The sequence below is a fragment of the Seriola lalandi genome, unplaced genomic scaffold, assembly GCF_002814215.2.
Source record: "Seriola lalandi dorsalis isolate HSWRI2012SDOR001 ecotype SW California unplaced genomic scaffold, Sedor1 jcf7180002054591, whole genome shotgun sequence".
Lineage (NCBI taxonomy): Eukaryota > Metazoa > Chordata > Actinopteri > Carangiformes > Carangidae > Seriola > Seriola lalandi.
The window spans coordinates 1281078-1298424 of record NW_019525144.1 but is presented as its reverse complement, the minus strand read 5'-3'; the positions used below and the strand labels follow the sequence as shown (position 1 = coordinate 1298424).

General features: G+C 41.8%; 1 protein-coding gene across 8 annotated transcripts in view; it reads right to left on the bottom strand.

Annotated features, from left to right (window-relative positions):
• The window catches only part of adgrl3.1 (adhesion G protein-coupled receptor L3.1), an 82751-nt gene that overhangs the window by 46784 nt on the left and 18620 nt on the right, over positions 1-17347 (bottom strand). For 7 of the 8 annotated variants that reach the window (XM_023419157.2, XM_023419158.2, XM_023419159.2 and 4 more), the window contains exon 1: positions 6875-7659. In XM_023419157.2, coding sequence (XP_023274925.2) covers positions 6875-7544 — 670 coding nt within the window. In that variant the 5' untranslated portion in view covers positions 7545-7659. Of the gene's footprint in view, positions 1-6874; positions 7664-8792; positions 8808-15970; positions 16081-17347 lie in introns of those variants that run through there. The other variant, XM_023419154.2, reaches the window with a different exon arrangement.

Genomic DNA, 17347 nt, shown 5'->3' with positions numbered 1-17347 from the left:
TACTTACGTGCAATGCAATACACAGTCATACACGTACACACACACACGTACACACACACACACACACACACACACACACACACACACACACACACACACAGGGCTTGTGGCGAGTGGCTCGAGCCTGCTGATAAGACAGAATGGAGCACTTCAAAGCAGTGATACTTGGAGATAGAAAACAACCTCAACTAATAGAGCCTCCCTCAAAATGGCTGCCAGGCACAACCACGTTCCACAGCTAATGTTTCCCATACAGACACATCACCGCTCAGCCCTGCTGGCTTACCAGTTGCATAATCATGTCATCCCTCTGCTGAGGTCGGAGACACCTGCAGCAACTTTGCCAATTACATGCCTCGTTCTTAATCAGGGGAAGTTCCCTTGTTCAAAGCAAGAAAGCTAATGGGACAGACCAATTTTGTAAAAAACTTTTTAATTTTTTGTTTTTCTGTTTCATAATGGAAGGAATCATCAGCATATTCCTTTAAAGTCCAGATTGTAGCCTTTGCTATTCTAGACATGCATCAAATTTATGTCAATTCTGCAAGGGCAACAAGTATAAATATACAGCAGGCATCCAGCAAAATCCTATTACTGTGTTAGAATGAGAGCTGTAGCCTCTAGTAAGTGACCCTGTGGCTATTCAATATTTTGTTCCCCATAATTTATCACCATGCCCCATCATTTAGAGATTAAGATGGTATCCACTCTGTTGCCCTCCTGCAAATTTTTTTCTATTTCAAAAATGAAATCTGAATAGGACACAGCTATGGCGACACGCTCTGCTCTACTCTGCTCTGCTCGCTGATCTCTTCTGTATTTACTTCCTGCGAAGCTGTGGGCTTCCCTTACACCCCTGTCGTCCTGGCTAGGCCTGCTTAATTTGGCATCTGCTGTTTGGCAGAAGGGAGGCAGTGCGGAGGCCAAATGCAAGCAGAGGCCTGGCTGGGGCAATCCAATCGATAAGGACACACTGCAGGCAAGGAACAGGTGCACCAGACTCTGTGAAGCAGAGTTCAGTCTCTGCTGAGATGGCTGTGTCGTAATCTATTTGGGGGAAGAGGGAGATGGGTGGAGAGGGAGATGTTGGAGGCAGTGGAGGACAGAGGTGAGAGCAGGAGTGTAGACGTAAGGTGTGAAGGACACTTTCTTTTTCATACTTTGTTTTGATGAGACTGTAGATGTATGACTTTGACCATTTTATATTCGAAATGAGATCCAAGAAGTTCTCATTCTAGGATCAACAACTAGAAAATGGCTTTTTACATTTATTTTTTGACATGCTATCCCAAAATTAGCAGGATAAAATTTCAATTTCAGAGGTTTACACTTTGTAAATAATCATAAAAACATACTGAGCAAACCTGCAATCCTTTTGCCAGAGCTGAATTCCCAGTGGTGAACAGCTCAAGGATTTTACATACAGACAGTATGCAGCCTCACAAACACAAACAAACACATACAACTTGGCGTGACAAGCCAGAAATGTATTGAGGGTGAATCTAATCAGTGATCCAGTGAAATAAGGTCTCTACTTTACACATTAACTCTTGTTACTGTCTCCAACTCAGGAAATGTTGTTTCTAACATTCCCAGCACTGCTTAGCTACGAGGAGAGGAGAGGAGCGGAGAGGATGGAGTTAATAGGTGGAGAGGGGGTAAAGACAATAGATACTCCATGCTTGACTTCCTTAGGAAATGGAACTCTGTGATTCAAGCCATTAAGAGTTCAAAGGTGAACCTTTAAATTTCCGTAAACTGACGGAGTGGCAGGAGTGGCAAGTAGAGGTCAACCCTCTGTGTAACTGTGTATTTAATGGATTACAATAGAATGCCCGTGTTTGATTCCTCTCTCTAATTACGACTGAAGACTTTTGACTTTTTTTATAAGCATTGGGTTTGTATTAATTGGGTTTTTATTTGTGGTTACAAGGACTGAACAGTTGACTTCTGTGTAAAAATGGATTGAAACAGTGACCACAAGGGTAATTGGCTCTCTGGAGATATGTTGTTCTAGGTATTGTTAAGAGGCAAACTGTAAAGTTTGAATTTGTGTATTTTTCACTACTGATCACTATTTGTGCAGCATTATTTAGAGTTTGGGGGAAATGAGCTAAACAGTGGGTGTAAAGCTTTTGCGGTTAATTCTGAGCTACATAACTGAAGAAACAGCTCATGTGTAAAAACACTGAAATAATCTCACACAGAGGGAATGCTCATGCATGAGTTGTTTTGATAAAGTTGAGGTCATTATTATAAAATTCTTGGAATCTATTGTAAAACAGTGTATTATCATTTCCCTCTGATTAACATCTATATACTACAGAACAAAAATATCTCCAGGGCTGCTCATTACAATTTTCCTTTCATACCAGTTTCAGTGTGCTGGTTTTATCCCGTAGAATATGCAATCAGATTATCTCACCTGAACTTCAGAATTTAAGTAGATCATCACCTTAAAGGGCTAAAGTGAAACAGCTCTAGAACATAAAGTATTTGTAAGACTTTGAGTATAAAATTTGCACCAAAGAAGAAAAGAACAAAAAAAAAAAAAAGTTGGGTAGCAAGAGAAAATGAGAAGAGAGAGTGAAACACAGATAGGAAAGGCTGTGTGTACAAGATGGGATCTATTCGTTTCTTGCCCTGTTTGCCCCTCCCTTCCCAAAGATGCAGATAACATGAATAATTTTGCGACTTTGTTGGGAAAACTTTCTTCAGTGTGGCAAGGCAGACTGGAGGTGATAAATTATTCAAATGTTTCATTGGAGCCATGCCGCTTGCGTAGGGCAGGCCTCTATAATATGCATGTAAGAAGACATGATGAAACAACTCCATAAACAGTAGAGAGTGAGAGAGTGTTTGGGGAGTGTGGGGTAGGAGGAAAGGGTGATGCAGAGAAAAGTGACTTTGACTCTGTCTTTATGTAGGCATCCATGCGCTAGGCCTCTATAATATATACATCTAAGAACGCTCGATGAAATGGCCTTGTGTGATGTGGGAAGGGGTTGGGAGCAGAAAAGGAGGACAGATTAAGTGAGAGATAAGGACGACAGAGTGAAAAACACTCAGAAACATAGAGTAAAAGAGAAAGATATATGAGAAGGGGAAATATTGAGATTCCTGACATTGTGAATGTTTGTGTGAGAGACAGAGATAAAGAATGGGGATTTAACAGACAAAGAAGAAACACAAACAGACATGTGAAACAATAACTGCAGAGAGGCAGTTCACTTTCTTCTTAAGTACCAAGGGAAGAAGAATATGCATTTCAAAAAGATCATTTTCTGCTGCACGCTGAATCAACAATGTGATGGAATACATGGGAGGAAATCTTTGTATTGTCTGTTGGCCTAAGGTGAACTAAACCTTGATTTAGTTTCTTCTTCTTCCTCATGTTGGACATTTACATTTTTCAATACTGAGGTCAATGCCATATTTCTTTCAATGCCGTATACTTTGAGGTGAAAATAAAGAAAACTTCTCAAGCATCTTATTTAATCATAAGCATCAATAGTAGAGCTCTGCAGAAATGTCATATTACAGTATTAGCAAAGTTAAGACTTTTGATATTTCTGAAAAGCATTGAGGTTTGATAATGCGGAAAGGCTGAAAAATGAAGCCAACACGGAAGTACCAAAAAAAATGCAGGGCTTTGATTGGCTGCTTGAGGCTGGCTGCAAGAGCGAGTCAATCCCCATAGACTGCCATGTTAAAATGCCCAACTTAACAGCAGAAATAAACATGTTTACAGCCTGGTGCAAAAAACAGTTTTGGTCTCTATAGTTAATTTCCCCCTTCATGACAGCTGTATGGGGGTTGAATTTTAAGGCTTGAAGTTCTGCATAATTGAGGGCATGCCGATTCGAGTGACAGGTGGGTGCATGTATGCTTGCCACAAACCGCGATGCACCAAAGTCCCGGCTCCACAGGCGCCCCACCTCTTGCCGGGAGTTCGGCAGAGTGGAGCAGCCCACTCCGAGTTTCAAATTCCTATGGGTGATGTCATGGAGGCTACGTCCATCTTCATTTACAATCTGTCTTCTGTATATTAGCAGTGGATAGGGAATCTGTAAAGTGTGCAAAAGTAACTGTGTTCACAGTCAGATGTGTGGACTCACAGTGACCTCTTCTAAACTGTCCAATGAGCCGCCTGTGTTACCCAATTGGACAGACACAACACAGTAATTGGTGCTCTCTATGTTGTACCCCAATTACACGCAGTCCTCAGTGGCCTGCCTCTGCTTTCTCTTACTCCAAGGCCCATTTCCTGTCTCATTTTATATCTTTAAGAAGTCCATATGAGCTGAAACAAAAGCAGGGCGAGCATTAAGCCACATCAGTAATGAGTGGAAACCCTGAGAATGGCCCCTTTCCTTGGCCTGTTTCCTGAACTGGCTAAGGAAAAGGAAAAAATAAAACACCCGGACTGTAACATAGCATGTTTGACCGCAGTCACTTTACAATATATGCTAAATATGTTTATAGTGAAGCCAAACAGAAAAAAACATTCCTTCTTTAAAAGGATTGAAGGGCCACCTACAACAACAAAACAAAACTTCAATGAATCGACTTGTCACCTCATTTTCCGAAGAATGAGAAAATCATGCAGTTCAGGTAGTTAATTTATTCCTTGTCCGCATTGAGTGAAGGAGCGGAGCGAGGAGGAGAGTACAGGAGCGAGGCAGCATTGATTGTATGTATTTATCTCCCACTGGTCAGCAGTCTGCCTTGTTGCTGTGCACTGGAGGTCATTCTCCACATTGAATCCCCATTGATCTCCTCTTTAGAGCCTCCTGAGACACCCAGAGCACCATTATGAGAGTGATCACACTCTCAAGTGTACACCAATAAACACGTACATGCACACTCATGAATAGAGAAACACAAACTCATACCGTTAAGTACATTATCACATTAGCTCATGGGCATGCACATAATTATGCATGCATAAACACACACACATACGCACATTTTTACACCACTACCGTTCACACACACACACACACACACACACACACACACACACACACACACACACACACACACACACACACACAAACACGCGTGCACACTGGTCGGTAGAAACCAAGTTTAATGCTGGCTGTCTCTATAATTCCTTGTACTGTGCCTCCTAACTGCGTGTAAGAGCATGCGTTAATTCAGACATCATTTAATAAGACACGCAGCCAGACTGCCTTGACCACTCCATAGAAAGGTGCTGAAAGGCAATTACGCTGGGCAAATAGCCCTTCAGGCTCCAGGGGCCTAAGCCCTTCGAACCAGAGAAAGGGAGGAGGGGAGGGTTGAACTCTTAACATCACCCCAGAGTTAAAGGAGAGTCACTCTGGGTTAGACAGATTTCCTTGTCCTCTCATACTGACACCATGACTCAAACTGCAACTTGGATTCGTGACCCTCCTGACCTGAGTTTAACACAGAAAACGTACAGCTAAGATCTTTAGTCTCATACAGGAGACCTACAAATTATTTATTTATTTTTAAAACAAACTCACCTTTAATATGCATTTTTATTCATATATGACTTTCTCAGTGTAAGGTTTTGATTTCTTTCTGTTGGATTTCTGCCACCAACCAAATACAGAGATGACCTGAATTACATCTGTGCCTCAAATAATTTAAAGGCAAAAGTTTGATTACCTTCTGTTTTTGGCCATTTTGACATGCTATCATTTTATAAAGCTGCTTTGGCAAATCCGTTAGCAAACAGCTGCTTATTTACACATTCAGTGGACGAATGTAAGTCAGACAGTCACTGTCCTTTTAACTTTGTTTTGGTCTCCACCAACTCCTTAGGGAGATATTTAGCTTCTGCTTGCTAACTTTAGCCGTCTTGTGTTTGGTGCTGGGCAGGTGACACACAGTCACTTTATCAAAGCTTTTTGCTAAAAACAGATGTCTGCTGCTGCTGATGGTGCTGGGAACAACAAGAGTGAACCAAACCAGTAAAGTTCACGGCAGAGTTGAGTCATAATTCTATGTGGGTTCATCACCACAAGCTGCTCCTTTAGCGGTCATACAGACAGAGTTTGTGTTTTAGCAGTAATATTTATGGTACGGCATTTCACTCAAACACAGGTTGAAGTGTTTTCAGATTGTCACCATATTCAGATGTCCCGTATGAAAGCGCTATTAGTTCCTCCTCTCCGCGTACACTCTGGGCTCCATTCACAAGGAATGAATTATGATCTCTTAAGCAGCCGAGGAAACTAAAGGCAAGGCTGGCAAGTGGTACAGTAAAAGGCAAGAGGCTTTTACAGTATGTAAGACTCAGCATAACATCAGACATTCCTCTAAAGGTAGACATCAAGGTAGTCTTTATGATGTCTTTGTGAATTACTCTTTGCTTGACTAATAAAGTAGAACCATTTCCCCAAATAGCAACTCTGCTGACATCTGTAAATTCAATGACTGCTTTTTCTTTTTTTTCTTTTTTTTTTTGTCATCTGAAAACATGCAGATACCATGGGTGTGGTGGTGGTGGTGGTGGTGGTGGTGGTGGTGGGAGGGGGACAGTCATAATTGAGAACCGTGACAGCACAGATGGTGCTTTTCTTTTTCTTCCTTTTTAAGTAATTTTGCAGAATTAATTATTGGAGGAAGATTAGTGGCTGTAAGTATCCCTTATGTCAAAACAAAAAAAGCATTTATCATTAAAATGAATATTAAAAACATTACAAATATGCCAAGGTATTTCATTTGACAATTAGAAAAAATTAAATCACAGCTTGTCCAATAAATTGAGCAGGGGAAAGTACTCATGTTTTGTCTTCTTATTACACATGGTGTTAAGTCAGAAATCATGTGGAAAAAGACATGGAAATTAGCAGGTGGAGGAGGAAGAGATGGAACCTACCATTGTTGCCAAAGTCCAGCGAGTACTTGACCACATGGTAGTTATTCCACACGTACAGCAGGTTGTCTCTCGGGTTGTAATCCACTGCAGCAATGTACTGGTAGGAATTGGGAAACGGTATGTTAACCGTCATCTCCTTGCTCTTATCAGTGTTGTACATGTAGTCAATTTTGTTCCCCGTCCCTTCATTGTCATCATCTTCATAGACGGTTTTGACGACGTACAGGACTCCGCAGATCATGAAGGCATTGGAGGCAGAGCGTTTGTCGTAGCTGGTGTCCCAGGAGCCTTCAATGCGCAGGGTGTAGGGGTTGAGCTGGCTCACCACGATGCGCCCGTTGTTCTGCTCCGTTGCATAGATCACCCAAAGTCCATTCTCGTCCACCGCCAGGTCGATGTCCGACTTGCCCCCCCAGCGGTACGGTGAGGTGTCGTGGTAGTTGGCATTGGCGATAATGGCCTCGCCGCTCTTGATGCGTGTGCGTAGGTCAAACTTTACAATGTTACGCGTGCGCTCCTTGTTGAAGAAGAGTGCGCCGTCATACACCACGAAGCCAGTCCCATCCACACGATGTGGGAGTTTGTAGGTGGTGGTGGGACGGCCTGCGATGAAGTCCTCCTTTGATGAGTACTCTGTCAGGGTGTCTGTGCGGTATGGCGTCCAGGGCATGTAGTAGATCTTGTCTGAGGCCTGCAGGGGATCTTTGCACCAAGCTCCAGACTGGTGATCAGACTCAAAAAGATGTTCACTTTGGTACACTCCTCGCAGAATACCAGGGCACAGAAATACTGAGGAACAAATAACAACAGTTTCACATTAAATAAGCTTTTGTGCAGTTGCTGTAAAATGTCAACTATTCTCTCAAGATTTCCTGACAGTGCGTGTGATGTTTGCCTCTTTTCATAAATGTTACACTGTGTTTTAACTTAACCTTAACCACCAGTGAGTGACGATGACATGCTAGGCTTACTGTGTTGTGATTCGGATGTTGTATAGTCCCTGTCATTCTTAAGCGCAACAACAGCATAGCTCCCATTCAACAGATAATACCCTGTTCTCACAGCTGAGAGAAAATGGCACATTTTGTTCTACTTCCCCCCCCTTTCCCTCTATTCCCATTTCGCCCTCCCTCCCCGACTCCTCATTAGTCTCATAGCTCTTCCTTCCTTTCTCTCCCTTCTATTTCTGTCAGGAACAACCAACTGTAGTGTGCTTTTATCGCCTGCTGTTTCTCCAATTGTTACAATATTTCATTTCCCACTCCGTGCTCGGTTTTCCCAGCTTGGAATACTGGGGTCACGTTTTATGAGTGATGTGGGAGATGCAGTAAATTCTGGGAAACCAGTGCGACCGGAGTCATAGGGACCTTTGTAATTTAACTGGAATGTTGTCACACACACACACACACACACACACACACACACACACACACACAGCAGATACACACACCCGGGCCAGATGTGCATTGTGGTTTTCCCATTCTTCTCAGTAATATAATTCCAGATCCCACGCGAAGGCCTGGGAATATTGATTGAATTTTCATTGGCTAGTTAAAGCACTGGCATAATTTTCGTATCATGGGGAAGCATTTGAAATATTAAATGTCAATGTAATTCTCTGTTCATCGACTCATCATAAAAATGTGCTCAACCCGTGGAGAGTTTGTTAAGTGACATTCTACGCGATACCATGGAATAATATGGACCTAGAGTGTGTCTAATGAAAACCAGTGTTTCTAAATTGCCTCTATATGCTGAGATCAAGCTGTCTTAATATAGCTGCAGTGACTTTGAAAGCGATGTCATTCTGCCATGAGGTACAAAAGCCTTCAGGCGCTGGCATCAAAAAGTGACATCCAACCCCGAGTTTTGAGCATGTGTGCATGTGTGAATGTGGGTCTGCTTGTTTCAGACTTACCTTTTTGTTCTACTTCTGCATGAGCCATAGGCAAAATATTTGGGAAAAAAAAGAGTGAGAGAGAGAGAGAGAGAGAAAGAAAGAAAGAGACAGAGACAAGAGACAAAAATAGATTAATGATGCAATAATAAGGAAATCATGATAATACAATCTCGGATCTCCATAATCGTTCTCATATTTCATCCTAACCTTGTGAGAGTGCCAGGATGCTCTCCATGTGTGATTGGTAATAACATTACGTAAGCGTCTGAGGAGACTGCACTGCAATGGGGAAGCTATCTGACAGTAATGCATCTCACATATGTCACACACACGCACGCTCACATATGGGGGAACAGACACAAATGTGCCATGCAGACACAGACAGAGGGAGGCAGAGCGATACTGAGATCAAACACACAAGACCGTGACACACGACATTGCAAAAACACACACATATTCACAGTGTCCTCGGTGGTCCTATGCATAGGACAGAACACAGCAATAGAAAATGACCTGAGATAATGAGCTCTTTAATGTATGCTAATAGCAACAGAGCAATGAAAACCAGAAAATTGATTTGATTACTGGGATTGCATTTCAGTGGACCAGCCAAAACTACCACATTAAAATGCTTTCTGATGCACAGTGGGTGAGCTAATGCTTTGTGGATGTCACCTACTCCATGTGACTTTGTGTGTGCAAGCATCTGCATGCGGAGGACGAAAGCATATTGAATGCACTGGTTTTGCTTTAACCCCAACACCAATTCTCCGTCTATTATATTCAAAGCGTTATCCTTGGAGTTTCAGCGGAGGGCTGTTCGTGTCGCCCTGCAATGAAATGTGCACACTTGCTCGGAGCCTCTTAAACATATGAATTCCATTCCACCTTGCTCCCCAGGGGACTGAGTGGAATGTGAACATGGCAGAAACCTAATCCTGCAGGCAGTGCCCTTGTGTCTCAAGTCCCGTTAGAGACCTACTGAATGGAACTCGTCCCCCGAGAGAAGAAACGAGGAGAGGAGAGGAGAGGAGAGGAGTCCTCAAAAGAAAAACATTTGGACTTCAGGATGGCACGTGTTTACATCTATGTATATATAGCACAAATGCACTACATAATGCACAGTACATGCATAAATTCTTTAACACATTAAAGCTGAAGCTCATCACCAACCACAAGACGTACACAAACACATGTGACACATAGAAACACGTGGAAACACACACACACACACACACACACACACACACACACACACAAGCAACCATTAAATCCTAGGCTCATGAAAAATGCATGGTAACTGGTGCGGCTTAGCACAACTCCCGATAAATAAGCAATCTCTGGAAGGAGATCGTGTTAAACCTAAAACAAGTGTGGATATGTGTGTGCGTGTGCACGCACGTGTGTGTTTGTGTGTGTGTGTGTTTGTGTGTGTGTGCGTGCATGTGTGAGAGGGCTGCTACGAGTTAAGATATAAAATGGTTCACCACAAGGAAGCAGTTCCCTTGTGAGAAAAGCTGGGAAAGAAAGCAGATAGTGTGTCTGAACAGAGGTGTGTGTGTGTGTGTGTGTGTGTGTGTGTGTGTGTGTGTGTGTGTGTGTGTGTGTGATGGAACGACAGATATCGGTGTACCAAACGCACACACATGCGCGCACATATAAACAATACAAAGCGACACATTGTGGTTGAGAAGACAGGGATTAATGACACCGAACAACAAGGACTGCACATCACCTGAGGCTCTTCTACAACCTCCCAGACACATAAGAGAAACATGCAGGGTTCAAGGTTGCCAACAAGTAATAGATTTTAAATGAAAAAGTGTGGAGGCAACAAGTATACCAAATGGCACACTAAATGTCAAACAAATGTCATTCAATTTGTATTGCTGCTCGTTGTTTCACTAGATTATCAGATGCCTCTGTTGGTAAGCTCATTGCTGGATCTTTTTTTTTTTTTTTTGTGTGTGAGGCATCTGTTTTTAATCGCCATGACAAGGGTAAGAAATGAAAGTTTCTCCCAAATCACAGTCATTCATCTTTCAGTGCACAGGACTAGACAGGGTGAATATAGGTTGGTGAGACATTTGTTGAAACCTGCAGCTTTTGTCAAGGTGAGCTCAAGCATGCACAATGGCGCAAGAGATGAGAAGTCTTTTGTATTAATTCAGACACTGCGAGAGGATATAAGATGAGGAGAAAGAATATGGTCGATGACAACTTGCCGGAAAATGTTCTTGTTTCCACAAAGACGTCAACAAGAAAGCATCTTCTCTCAATCTTTCTCGATTAATTGAATTCTGCAGAGGTGCGGCATGTTTTTATCTATCCAGTATCTTTGACTGATCATTTCCAAAACCACTTAGACTGCGCTACTGAATAGTTCGCTCTGCAGCTGCAGAAGAAAAAAAATATTTTTGCCCAATTATTCCAAGCAAGGCTTTGAATGAATATTAGAAAACAATAGCAGAACAATAACACTAACAGCAATACCCTGTTGTGAGAATGTGTCGCCTGTCTAGTTTCACATTCATTAAAAATCATATAAATATTCATTAATATCTGCGTATCTTCTCAATTTTTGAAAATTTCTGGAATCAGATGAACAGCTCTGACGCTGTACCCCAGATGCCTTCTCTGTCTTTTTCCCTCTTTCTTTCCATTTCTATCATACACACACACACACACACACACACACACACACACTTACAGAAGCAGTGTTAATCTGACTCTGCTGCGGTGTAAAGATAATTAGCATTTTTATTGAAAACGTATGGTTTATTAAGGAGGTATTCGTTGAGGAGGAAAGGCAGTGTGTATGCTCATGAGCGTGTGTAATGGGTGTGTATGAGTGGAGCGCGGGCACAATATATCGTGCTTGTCTCTGCAGACAACGAGTGGCGACAGCAGCCTTACCACTATTATCTCTGATCTCCAATCAGCTCAGCCGGGCTAAAGCCCAAGGTCATTTATGGACACAGACATTTTCATCTTTCTCTCTCCATTATTTCCTCTTTTCTTTCCGTCCTCTCATCCTCACCTGCCATTCTCTTTCGTCATTTCATGCTGTGCCTTTCTCCTCGTTCATTCTCTCTGTTACATCCTCTGTATTTCTACCACTGTCTTTTATCAGTTAATTCATTCTTTCTGTTCCTCGTCTGCTGGCCTCGTCTAACCTATTTCTCTCTATCTCTGTTTCAGCTGTCGCTCTCGCTCTCTCGCTCCCTCACTCTTTCTCCCTCCTTCTGTCTTTCTGGTTCCTTTCCATATTCTCTCGATCTCTCTGGGAAACACACAAAACGCCTGCATATGTGTACACACACACACACACACACACACACACACACACACACACACACACACACACACACACATCGTCACACACAAACAGATCTTCTCATGTCATCATGATGAAGTTATTCCAAGGGTCCAATCTGACAGAAGTCTTTAATTGGACAGACAAGAAGGTGATTTTATCTTTTAATTAGCTTTCCTACAGAGCCAAGTTCTATTGTCCAAAATAGACTGCGTGGGTATTGCATAACATATCACTGGCTTTTCTGATTAATACACTAAATGTGGTAATAGGCTAATTGCTTCATAACAGCACTTGCTGAGCCAAGGTCTACTGCATGAAGATGAGGAGATGGATAGACATAGTCCCAAGTGTTCCTGCCTTTTTTTTTTTTTTAATGAATGAACATGAATGAAACAATACTTATCATCATATATCTTTCTTCTGTAGCATATAGCATATTAGTAGAGATTAAATGTATTCTGTGCGAGAGCTGAATCAGAGAAACACTCTGTGCGGCAGCGTGCTAATGTATGGATATTTATAGTCTGCCTGCAGTGCGATGAGCAAGTATACACAGGTGGCTAATTACTGCCAAAGCTAGCTGGCTAGTTTGGCACACGACTGCCACACACTCATACCACAGAGAGCTGGAGAGAGAAAGCGAGAGAGCACTTGATTTTAGCATTGGAAAAGAGCCAAAAAACCTGCAGTGCAGAGAGGAGAGATGAAGAGTTGCGAAGGTAGTGCAAGCCAAAATCCTCAAGAAAAAAAAAAACAAAAGTAGGGACAAAATCTCCCTGAAAACTGAACGGTACATAATTAAATTACCTGCTCTACAACCCACTTTGAGATTTGTTTACAATATCTATGCAGTGGGAAACATACCGGCTCCACCTGAACGTCAGTGAAAAGCACGTCTACAGTATGAAGTGGGGTCTCTTCGGAGCTCAGCTCATTTTCTCTATGCGCAATAAGTTTGTGATTAGCAACCCCCCGGCCTCAGAGGTGATCGCTAGGGGTCAGGTGTTTACGCTCAACAGCCAGCACTACCAGCGTGCTTAATGTCGCGGGAGACCTGTTTGAGTTATGGATGTCCCTTGATGTTACAGTCGTTTGAGTGCACTAAAGCCAACACACCCTTCCAATGTAAATATGATGATTTGTTAGTTATTGCAGCTCACGAGTAATTTAGGAATGTCACAGTGTCATATATTTCAGAGTACAGGCCTTCTTTTATCGATCCGTCTTGATTTATGGCAACATTTTGAGAGATATCTCACCTCTTAATGTCTTACAAAAATGTATCTTTCACAACAACGTGGTTGACAGCATTGATTTGCTATGTCAAGCACGTCCACTTGATCGTACACGGCTGGATCTCCGGCCTGAATGTCAGCGAACGGGAGTATCTTGTTGTAAGGTTCAGACATTATTACGCCTTTCAAAGAGAATTGATTTCATAAATATTTGAAAGATGTGATATGAGGGTTCTATGAAGGGTCGACCCACGCAAAAAGCTTGACGTATGCGCAAACAAAACAATGTAAAATGCGGAGTCAGGGCATCCATGGACTTGTTTCACCTTTATACAACATGTTTTTCTCTGCAACGTTTGTGCAACATTTCTCAAGGCTAAACACACCCACAGGAGCCAGGTAGTGTATCAGAGCGCTACCTGATCCAGCCCGAACACTTAGTCAGTACACGGAAACTGCTAATGTACTGTCAAAGCCTCTCTCTCTCTCTCTCTCTCGCTCCATCTTTTCCTCCAGTGCTTCATATCTCTCACTCTCTCTACGCCCCCCCCCCTCTGTTAGCTGAGCTATTTGGTTTCAGATGTTGTCTATTTTTGCGGGACGAAACGTTACCCTGACGGACCCATTGTTTATCAGATCACCACACAAACTCATCTCAAAGCTGCTGTTTGTTCTTTACAGTGATGAACCTTTGAAATAAGTGGTGCTGCACTTTCACACAGTCGTGTAGGTTCGCCGAAGATAAAGACAGCACATGCAGACAAGCTTCAAATGAATGGATGAGATGAGAAGAAGTGAAAACACACACAGGACAAACACTCCGTTTTGATGCCTCTGTGAGTGTGTGTGGAGTGTGCATGCACGCGCTTGGTGGGACATTAAGCAGGTATCAGGTTGTGTTTCCATCTGCTCCAGAGAGGGCTCTGATAGTCCTATTATTTAATCTGCTGGTCATTCTAGACGCCAGGCAAGAGCCGTTTAGCCAGACATAATTGAATGCTTCAGTGAGGGAGATCACCTTGGCCGTCTGTATGGACCATGGTGCCAAGACTGTACACTCAGACAGTGTTAGACAAAAGAATCAAAATGTGTGTCAGTGATTTATGCAGTACTTTAGGAGGAAATATGCATAAAACCTAAAGTTCAAAATATTTGAACTGAAAAAAGTTGAATTTTCTAACTCAAAAGTTAATAAAAAACATGAAACGAATTATACTGCTGACATCAACTCAAAACAAGGTTGTTTCACTTGCATTCATATGCATGCATTCAAAACAAGCAAAGCTCAGACTAAGTTTATTTCTATTTTATATAATTATTTTGGGCAAAAGTAAGGCTTGCAGACAAGATTAAATGTTTCTTTACTGTAAATAAATCCTAACTATACCTCAACTCCAACTGTTCATGCCGCCCTGTCTTCTATGACTTATACGTTCCACCACAGAGAGGTTTACAGTGAACAAAACATGTACAGTAAAACATGCAGTACTGCATGTGTACAACAACGGACAGATTTTCATTTCACAACACATGCACTACTTCTTGAATCAACGTTTATGTGAGCTTTACAAAAATGTGTCAAGGTCATGTGATATGGAGTAGTAGGACATATTCAGTATAGTATTCAACTTTGTACTTATAACAAAATCATTTATTTCCATCTGAAAATTGTGCTCACTTCAGTGCCTGTACTCTTTATGTATTGAGCAATGTGTCCTCTTTCATTGCATTTTGTATGTAATACAATTTTGGCATATAGCATTATTATTTTTTTCATTTTTATTACAATTGAGTTTTCACCTGCTTGGTTGCCTAACGGTGAGGTTTTCCACCCCGACACAAAAGATAACATAATTGCCGTGTGAACAAATTTGTTTTCAATGCCTCTTGTGATGGTAAAGTAACTCATAAGAGGAGGCACGAGGAGAATCACTTGGGATTCAGCAATTTCATAAAACAGAATTGCATTTTTGCTTTGCCTTCGGACAAACCCTCTAGGCTGAAATGTAGTGTGAAATAAACATGAAGGACAAATAAATGTCTTTAAACCACATCTCCAACTGTTTTTATAATGCAGTGAGCTATAACCCAGATTTTTTTTTTTTGGGGGGGGGCGGGGGTACGGGGGGGACTATACTACTGAAAAAAAAAGAAAAAAAAAGAAAAGGTTTCACAGTTTTTGGGATATTTTACAACCATGTCCCATGAATGTTTCACTTCAGTGAATACGACCTCCCAGTCTGTTATCACATGGTCAAAGGTCATATCACCATCTGTCATCATTTGAGCCTGTCCTTCCCTCTCATGCATCCTCCCCCAGACTTTCCCAGAGAGCTGTGTCATCATAGCTTCCCTTATGAACTCACCCTGGCACCCAAACAACTGATGTTCCTTTTTGATTAAAACTGCATGTTGCAGCTCACACATCATTATGAAAAACTGCAAGCGTTTCACAATCTAAGTTTAGAAAACAAATATGTATCAAGAGCTTAAATTTGGATCATTTTAAAGAAATTCATATTTGACTGATAATAATGTGTGTAATGTATGTAACAGTATGTGTATAATAGTATTGCCATTATAGAGATAAGAATGTTGTTGTAAAAAAAAATGTTGAAATAATAAAAAAGTAGAATACTTACTGTAAGGAACACACTCATACTGGACTTCCAGGTATTTGTATGTGCCAGGGCAGGGGTCAGGGAAGACGTCAGGCCCGGCCACCACTGCACACTGGGTACGATTGTTGCATCTGCATGGGGTTAGATGGGTGAAGAGGCACATATATTAGTTGAACACATTCATCCAGTTACATAGATGTGTTACATCCACCCATATAATTCACTGCATTCACCCCAGCACTCAAGAGTCATCTGTGTTTAAGGACCCTTTAGAGAGAGCAGACAATATGTCCTTACTGGTACACCTGGAGTGAACATTATACTAATAGAATCATTGAGTTCAGCTGTACACAAGGTGATCCACAGTGGCTACTGAAGAGCTGTTCCACAAGGACACTTCAGATGTTTATGTGTGTGAGTGTGTGTGGGTGCGTGGGTGTGTGCCTGCGTGTGTGTGTGTGTGTGTGTGTGTGTGTGTAGTGAGAACAACAACCTATGGCTTTAAGAGTATTTTGGCCCAGACTCCACATAATTAATTCTAATTATCACAGGGGCCTTCTCCTCTGACACACAAAAAGTAAGTATTTCTCACTCTTATTAACACAGGTAACGTGAGGCACCACTGTGTGTGTGTATAGGCGCTCTGTGCCTCTGAGGGTTTGTGTTTGCATGCATGTATGTGTGCAGTTATAAAAATGCATGCATGACATTTATGTGGAAGTGTCTGTAATTAAACACACCAAGACGGCGCCTCGCAACCAAAGATGATTTGTTGGCAGGACAGTTGGAATCCCATATATTATCATGATAGATGCATGCAATAACATAAAATGCTACCCCACCCTGAAGTGCCACTTTATCTCAATGGCGTTCCCAGGTTTAAATAAATTACTGAAATAACCTGAATGAAGAATATATTATGTGCGAGAACAGGGACAAAGGACACATGAGGAGAAAAGGCTTATTTTAAGAAGGCTGATGAGCCACTTCTCCGCTCATCTGAATATTTCCTTTCAATTAGTACAACTGTTCTGTCTCTCCCTCCTTCCCTCTCTGCGCACCTGTCAAACAGGCGACATTTATATTAAAAACATTCTGATTCTTCCATTGAGATATTTTTAATGGGCATGCCAAACCCCTCAAGTCTCTTTTCTTTCAGTATCACATTCAACAATTTGCATAATGAAATATGCATGAGAGCTAATTTAATTTTTATTCAATATTCAGATATAACACACAGACGTAATGTATGCTACAGAGAACTACCTACTGTGACATATAGCGGTGTCTATTGTTGACCAGTGTGCCTGTGGTCAAGTGAGGGGTAACTGGAGTTTAAAAGGTTTAAAACTGTATGTGTTGCGATGTCTGTCATATTCTAATAACAATACCCGCCAG